The sequence below is a fragment of the Callithrix jacchus genome, chromosome 18 (genome assembly GCF_049354715.1).
Source record: "Callithrix jacchus isolate 240 chromosome 18, calJac240_pri, whole genome shotgun sequence".
Taxonomy (NCBI): Eukaryota; Metazoa; Chordata; class Mammalia; order Primates; family Cebidae; genus Callithrix; species Callithrix jacchus.
In genome coordinates this window covers 11,238,385-11,246,586 of record NC_133519.1, presented here as the reverse complement: position 1 = coordinate 11,246,586, position 8,202 = coordinate 11,238,385, and the positions used below count along the sequence as shown (strand labels likewise).

At 50.5% G+C, this 8,202-nt stretch overlaps 1 protein-coding gene across 5 annotated transcripts; it reads left to right on the top strand.

Moving 5' to 3' along the window:
• The first annotated feature begins 415 nt into the window (after nucleotides 1–415).
• On the top strand, nucleotides 416–7,267 carry RFX5 (regulatory factor X5). 5 transcript variants are annotated; one of them, XM_008984355.5, is made up of 11 exons: nucleotides 416–454; nucleotides 1,055–1,179; nucleotides 1,328–1,456; nucleotides 1,700–1,733; nucleotides 2,467–2,549; nucleotides 2,808–2,927; nucleotides 3,119–3,238; nucleotides 3,373–3,454; nucleotides 4,072–4,273; nucleotides 4,501–4,601; nucleotides 4,764–7,267. In XM_008984355.5, the coding sequence occupies exons 3-11, from the start codon at nucleotides 1,341–1,343 to the stop codon at nucleotides 5,760–5,762; spliced, it is 1,857 nt and encodes a 618-aa protein (XP_008982603.3). In that variant the 5' UTR covers nucleotides 416–454; nucleotides 1,055–1,179; nucleotides 1,328–1,340; the 3' UTR covers nucleotides 5,763–7,267. The 5 variants fall into 5 exon arrangements, with proteins under 5 accessions (XP_008982603.3, XP_008982604.3, XP_035135196.2 ...); XM_008984356.4 differs by having other exon boundaries at nucleotides 416–514; XM_008984357.5 differs by lacking the exon at nucleotides 416–454 and adding an exon at nucleotides 778–909.
• The last annotated feature ends 935 nt before the right edge of the window (nucleotides 7,268–8,202 follow it).

Below are 8,202 nucleotides of genomic sequence, written 5' to 3'. Positions count from 1 at the left end.
CTCCTCCCTCAGCTCTGAGGACCGTAGATTAAAGTGAAACACAAAAGGGGAGGGAGAAAGAAAAGACAGCTCCAAAGGGAGCCGCGCGCCCGTTCTTTCATCCTGCGGTCCCTTTAAGAGAAGAACCTCTTGGGACCTGCAGTCCCAACCGACCCCAGTTTTAACCGAAACCCAACCCGGACTTCCCCCTCTTGACTCAAATAAGACCAACTTTGGATTTTCCCTCCCCTATTGACCAATCAGATTCTGTTACCAGGCAGACTTCAGCAGCCGCCGGTACGAGCCCGGCGCCTTCTGTCTCCGGGTGGCAGCAGCGACCAATGACAGAGCAGGCCGCCCGTGTATCTAGGCAGATCGCGGCTGTTACAACCATTCAGAAAAAGGAAAATAAAGCAACGCACGAGCCGGCTGGGCCAGGACCTTGGGGCTGGGCTGGAGTGAAGGTGGCTACGAGGTAGTTTCTCTTTCTCCCTTACCTTTATTGTTGCTTGTGCTGGAAGGCGACTGTTCAGAGGTAGGGAGGGGGCAAGATGAGTTGGGAGGTGAGCAGAAAAAGACTGTGGCTGTATTTTCCACAGCTTCTTCACCCGTGTGCACGTGCCCGGAATCTGGGACCCCATTCCCCTGCCGGGTTTCTGACGCCCAGCCCCTAGAGTTCCGCTACCCCGCCCCGCACCCCCCACTTTGCAGAAACGGGGGACTGAATGGAGGGGGAAGGGAAGGAGGTGGGGGCGCGCCTTAGAATGGGCTGTTGTGGGAGATGACGTAGGGGCCGGCGACGTGGGGAGGGGGAGCAGCGGGGGAAGTCGTGGCGAGATTAAGTAATGAGAACTTGGGCCCAGTTTTTTTCCAAGCCTTGAAGGGCAGAATATGTTCGTATCCTTTCTGACCTCCCAGGCATATGCAATGGTGAGGAGTATTTTTGAGAATTAGACAACTTTGTTTTGTGGTTGTTATTGTTTTTGAGAGGGAGGAGGGCAGTATGGGGTCAGAGGCAGAAATGAAAATTTCTTGCTAACGTGGATTCCCAATCCCCCTCTCTCTTCCTTTACAGTTTCCCAGACTTGGGAGACTTCAGAAAGGTGGGGCTGATAGAATGGCGATGGCAAAGACCTCTTTGGGTATATATGGGCCTGGCGAAGTCATGGAATAATTTTTAATTTTTGGAGAAGACAAGTGGTGAGAAAAAGACCACTGGGGAGATTCGGGGGGCTTTGTTTCTGTTTCTCTGTCTTTCTGGGTAAGGAGATGGGGGTGCCTTGGGGCCTTCAGGGGAAGGGAAGGCCAGTGTGAGTTACATGTTTATACCTGTTCCTCTCAACTCTAGCCCTCATGCCGGGATGGCAGAAGATGAGCCTGATGCTAAGAGCCCCAAGACTGGGGGAAGGGCCCCCCCAGGTGGTGCTGAGGCTGGGGAACCTACTACCCTTCTTCAAAGGCTTCGAGGTACCATTTCGTAAGTACTCATCACATCTCCAAATCCTGTCCAAGACCTGGGTATAGATCCCTGTAACACTTGACTTCCGCTGTAGATGAACTGCCTCTCAGCAAGTGCATGGGAGCAGAGGGAGATTCTTGGCCATGGTAGCAATTCTTGAGCACCTGCTGGGCATTTCAGTCCTTTTCCCTCCCTAGCAGTCAGACACAGAGACGGGGAAAATCTTGTGTGTGACCTCCAGCTTTCTCCTCTTCCCCACAGCAAGGCCGTGCAGAACAAGGTTGAGGGAATCCTGGTAAGTGTGTTGCGGAAGAGGGCAACAGAGGGATGGAGGTGCTGAGGGAAGAGGGTGTGAGGAGGATGCGCATTAACAAAATGTTGATGTGGGAGAGGCAGGGGCATCTCCCTTGTCAGAAGATAGTTGGCTTTGTAGACTTACTGCCAGTTTGACTGTGTGCCTCTCACTTTATCTCTGTGAGCACGTGTGTAGAAGCCCAGCGGAGATGAAGTCAGAGCTGATCCCCTTTCCTCCCCTCCTCGCCATGGTAGCCTATAGGGCTCCTTAGAGCACCTGGTGTCAAATAATTTCTTTTTTTTTTTTGAGACAGAGTCTTGCCCTGTTGCCAGGCTCCAGGCTGGAGTGCAGTGGCACAATCTCGGGTCACTGCAACCTCCACCTCCCAGGTTCAAGCAATTCTCCTACCTCAGCCTCCCAGGTAGCTGGGACTACAGGCGCACGCCACTACACCCAGCTAATTTTTGTATTTTTAGCAGAGACGGGGTTTCACCATGTTGGCCAGGATGGTCTCGATCTCTTGACCTGGCGATCCACCCACCTGGGCCTCCCAAAGTGCTGGGATTACAGCCTTGAGTCACCGTGCCCGGCCAGTGTTAAATAATTTCTAAGATCCTTTTTCAGTCTGACACCCTCTAAAGTCAGCTAGACTTCGGGGTGGGGATCAGAGGGTCCTACATTGGGTCCTTCTTGGCCTTATTATTTCTCCTGCCTCTGTTCTCCCCTACCTCAGCAAGATGTACAGAAATTTTCTGACAACGACAAGCTGTATCTCTACCTTCAGCTTCCCTCAGGGCCCAGCACTGGAGACAAAAGGTAGGTCTGATGGTAGAGTTTCAGATGGCAGAGTTCTGATTCTTAGAGAAAGGTTCACTGGGTAGGGGTGAGGTGAATATGAAGACTCCTAACTGCTGCCCTTGAGGAAGAGGAAAGGTCCCCGCCCTGACTTGGTTTACCAGGGAAAGGTAGATTCTGGGTGAACTAATTTGGTCCAGCACTATTGAAGTGGTAGTTTGGGAAGAACCAGGACAACGATTAGGGTCTTAGTAATGCTTGTTCCGTTTGCTTCTGCAGCTCAGAGCCAAGCACACTGAGCAATGAGGAGTACATGTATGCCTATAGGTGGATCCGCAACCACCTGGAAGAGCACACGGACACCTGCCTGCCAAAGCAAAGCGTTTATGATGCCTACAGGTGGGTGGAGGGGTGGGTGGCGGGGTGAGCGGGTTGGTCGGCATAGGACCCCCTCAACCCTGAAGAGCTTCCTGCCTTGATAAAGCCTGCCTTCTTAAAGGGTTCCTCACACTTGACCCCTAGGGACACTTCGAGCCTACCCATGGCCTCCTTCTCTGAGTGTCTTCCCACTCTGCCCCCCTCTCACTCAGGAAGTACTGTGAGAGTCTCGCCTGTTGCCGCCCGCTCAGCACAGCCAACTTTGGCAAGATCATCAGAGAGATCTTCCCTGACATCAAAGCTCGAAGGCTTGGTGGCCGGGGCCAGTCCAAGTATCCTTGACTAGAGAGGTTGGGGCTGGAGGACAAGGAAGATGTAGGATGTGGAGGGCCAGGAGTGGAAGAGCTTAACTTGCTCGAGGGGCTTGGAGATCGCCATATATTGGCTGCTCCTTAACTGGCATCAGATACTGCTACAGCGGGATACGAAGGAAGACCCTGGTGTCTATGCCACCCCTGCCTGGACTTGACCTAAAGGGTTCTGAGAGCGTAAGTACCAAATCACCCTCCAATTCCACTCTTCTCTACCAGGTAAAAGTCAGAGGTCTGGGCTGGGCGCGGTGGCTCACGCCTGTAATCCCAGCACTTTGGGAGGCCGAGGCGGGTGGATCACGAGGTCAAGAGATCGAGACCATCCTGGTTAACATGCTGAAACCCCGTCTCTACTAAAAATACAAAAAATTAGCTGGGCATGGTGGCGTGTGCCTGTAATCCCAGCTACTCAGGAGACGGAGGCAGGAGAATTGCCTGAACCCAAGAGGCGCAGGTTGCGGTGAGCCGAGATCGCGCCATTACACTCCAGCCTGGGTAACCAGAGCGAAACTCCGTCTCAAAAAAAAAAAAAGTCAGGTCTTTGGGGCATGTTCTGAGGGCTAACAGCCTCAGTCATTATGAACATAGCTTATGAGCAGGATCAGCTTCTGCCAACCCTATAGCTGAAGCAGAGGATGAAGAGAACTTGTGGGTTTCTGCAATGGGATAGGTAGAGGATACTCCCATCCCCAGTCTGGTCTCAGCTTTGGTCAATAGTCTTTGGTCTCTGGCAAGAGAGGGGGCAAGGATTCTTTAATTTAGAGTGTGATTGGGCATGTCCTTCCCTACTTCAGCCAGAAATGGGCCCAGAAGTAACCCCAGCACCTCGCGATGAACTGGTGGAGGCAGCCTGTGCTCTGACCTGTGACTGGGCCGAGCGGATCCTGAAGCGGTCCTTCAGCTCCATCGTGGAGGTCGCCCGCTTCCTGCTACAGCAGCACCTCATCTCTGCCCGATCTGCACATGCCCATGTGCTTAAGGCCATGGGGCTTGCTGGTGGGTGGACCCCCTCTTACGTCTCAGCAACCCTAAGCCACCTTCAGCTTCATTGTCCCTCCCACGCACACTAGAATAGAGACACCTTGGATTTGCCCTCTCTTTCTGGAGAACCTTCTAAGACATGCTTTAGCATCCTGTCCCTACCAGTCAATCAGAATCGCCTCCCTCCCCTATTCCTATTTCCTCCTCACCTTCACTTTATTACCTTTTCGGCACCTCTGCAGAAGAGGATGAACATGCACCTCGGGAACGGTTGTCTAAATCCAAGAATGGTCTAGAGAACCCAGAGGGTGGAGCCCACAAGAAACTGGAGAGACCAGCCCAGGTAAGGACGTCAATACCCTGACTTTGCTGTCCTGGGCTGCGGGCTTAGTATATCCTTCTCCTGTTAGGTCCCATGCTTTTCCACCTCCGGGGCCTCTGGCATCTATGTTTCCTACAGTATTCAGTCTTCACACCTTACTGTGTTCTTCTCTTTACTTTTTAGCCTCCTAAGGATCTGGAAGCCCGAGCTGGGGCTGGCCCTCTAGCACGTGGAGAGCGGAAGAAGAGTGCAGTTGAGAGCTCGGCTCCAGGAGCCAATAACCTGCAGGTTAATGCCCTAGTGGCTCGGCTGCCTCTGCTCCTTCCCCGGGCCCCTCGCTCGCTTATTCCGCCAATCCCAGTCTCTCCACCTATCCTGGCCCCCAGGCTTCCTTCAGGTGCCCTGAAAGTGGCTACGCTGCCTCTGTCTAGTAGGGCCGGGGCACCCCCGGCAGCTGTGCCTATCATTAACATGATCTTACCAACTGTTCCTGCTTTGCCTGCACCTGGACCTGGGCCTGGGCCTGGGCGAGCTCCACCTGCGGGACTCACTCAGCCCCGGGGCACAGAGAACAGAGAGGTAGGCATAGGTGGTGACCCAGGACCTCATGACAAGGGTGTCAAGAGGACAGCTGAAGTACTTGTGAGTGAGGCCAGTGGGCAGGACCCACCAGCTAAAGCAGCGAAGCAGGATGTAGAGGATACAGCAGGTGATGCCAAAAGGAAACGGGGGCGCCCTCGAAAAAAGTCAGGTGGAAGTGGGGAAAGGAACGCTGCCCCTCAGAAGTCAGCAACTGCCGTGGACTCTGCCCAGTCCTCAAGGTTACCATGGGAGACTTGGGGCTCAGGAGGGGAAGGCAACTCAGCTAGAGGAGCAGAGAGGCCAGGGCCAATGGGAGAGGCCGAAAGGGGGGCAGTGCTTGCCCAGGGTCAGGAAGATGGTACTGTTTCCAAAGGAGGAAGGGGCCCCAGTTCCCGGCATACCAAAGAAGCAGAAGATAAAATTCCCTTGGTCCCCTCGAAAGTGAGTGTCATCAAGGGCAGCAGAAGCCAAAAGGAGGCTTTTCCATTGGCAAAGGGAGAGGCAGGCACTGCGGCACAGGGTAACAAAGACTTAAAGGAGCATGTGCTTCAAAGTTCCTTATCCCAGGAGCATAAAGACCCCAAAGCAACACCCCCATGATAGAGGTCTGTGGAAAGAGTGTTTATATCCATACATTAACTTGGCCGAGTAGGAGCCCTTCTCTGCACTCGCTTCTCATTTGGCTGTTCTTTTCCTTAAGGAAGTCCATTCTCCTCTGTACAGACCAGTCTACCTAGTACCTGGTTGCTGCCTCTAACCTTTTCAGCTTGATACCCTTGGCTTTAGTGTAACCAATAAATCTGTAGTGACCTTACCTGTATCCCTGTGCTATCCTGTGGGAAGGTAGGAATGGGCTAAGTATGCTGAATGTATAGCTTAGGGATCTTTCGGTTTTAAATCATGGAAAACCTACTTCACACTGGCTTAACATAAAAACGACTTACTGGTTCCTGTAACTACAGGTAGCGCTGGCTCCAGGTGAAGCCTGACTCAGTACGTCTCTAAATACCAGACTAACTTCTTTCTCACTGTTGTATCTTCTGTAGGACCATCTTAAGTCTGGGCCACTTCATGGCTGCCAGCATTCCTAGGACCACGTTTCCCCATTTATGTCCAATCAGAAAAAGAAGGCATCTTGGTGCCGGAAACCCCAGCAAAAGCCCTACCATTCACACGGATTAGGCCTGGGTCACATGTCCACCCCTGGCCAATCACTGTGGCCAGGAGGATGCTACAGGCTCGTTTGCTTATTCTACTTCATGGACTACACCTTTGGGGAAAAGGGTGGGGTCAGCCTCCCCAAAATCACATGGATTCCCCAGATGGAAACGTGGAACAGAGAGTTGCTGGGGTGGCCGCTGACACCCAGCGACTATTACTTTAGCTTGCTAAATGGAGATCAGCTAGACCTGCTTTCTTTTCTCAGTCTTGCATTTCCCTTAATGCAAGCTCTAGTCTCTTTCCTCTTGCTTCTAGCCTCAGAAGGAAGGAGAGGGAAGCCATTCTCCAGTCTCAGACACAGTCCCTTTTTTCCTACCTCCATCTCAGAGATGGAGCTCCTTCCTTTGCCTGTGTCTCCATTTTTTTCCTCCTCACTCCTGCTTCCCTATCTCTCACCCTATTGCCACTTCCACCAACTGGAGTGACTTACGTCCCGGCCATTTCATGAAGTCCATTCTGTATCCACCAGGTGGCAGCCTCTTGTCATATGTGTCAGGACTTAGCCGGGACTGGGGTTTAGGTGAGATGTCACGGAAAGAGCTAGTTCTGTGGTCAGGCAGCACCAATGGGAAAGGAATGCAGACCCTCTAGATGTATCCTTGGGAAAAGCAGTAAACCAGCTAATATTTATTGAAGACCTACTTTATCCTCTACATAGGGTAGTTTCTATCAGGGAATCTTGGTTCTTCCCAAGAAATACTGATTTTCTTTCAGGGAGATTTTATGTGTTCATTTATTTCCACCACAGCAGATTTTAAGGAATTATAATATGTAATGTTTGATATCTATATAAGAGTATATCGAACGTGAATAAATTATGCTGCATACTAATGAGTACCTATGACCCGTAACACAATTTATACATTAAAACATTTGAAATACCACTGTGTTTGTGTTCCTCCCTAGCCTGTCCCCCACCCCTTCTTAGCAGTAACTGCTGGGCCTTCATTTTTGTGTCTATTATCTGCTATAGATATTTTTAACCATATATGTATGTATTCTTTAAAAATGTATTCTGCTTGTTTTTTAGCTTTACAGAAAATGTTCTACTTTTTTTTTTTTTTTTTTTTTGAGCATGATCTTGCTCTATCATGCAGGCTGGAGTGCAGTGGTGGTGAGATCTCAGCTCACTGCAACCTCCAACTCCTGGACTCAAGCGATCCTCCCACCTCACCCTCCCCAGTAGCTGGGACTGCAGGTGCATGCCACTACACCTGAATTTTTGTATTTTTAATAGAGACTGAGTTTCGCCATGTTGCCCAGACTGGTCTTGAGCTCCTGGGCTCAAGCTATCTGCCTGCCTTGGACTCCCAAAGTGCTGGGATTACAAGCATGAGCCACTGTGTTCAGCTCCGCCCTGTTATACTCTTAACATCCCCCGCCGTTTGCTTTTTCTCACCTTTGTTTTCTAAGATTCATCCAGGCTGTTATAGATAGCTATGATCCATTCATTTTCATCTGCATAATATTTTATCAAGTGCATAAACAAGTTATTTATCCATTCACCTATCAATGGCTATTTGGGTGTTTCCAGTATTTTGCTATTTCACACTGCTGCTATGAACATTCTTGTACGTGTTAGTGCCTTTATTTTCAGTAAGATTTCCAAAGAGGTTTATATCATGGTTCTTTGGTTAATATACCCTCTGAGTTGGGGACTGTTACCTCGTCTTATTCTCTGGAAGAGTTTATGTCAGATTGAAAGTTTGGTAAAACTCACCTGTAAAGCTATCTGAGACTGATGTTTCTTTGTGGGAATAATTTTAACTATTAGTTCAATTTCTTTAATAATTATAGATTATTTGGGCTTTCTATTCCT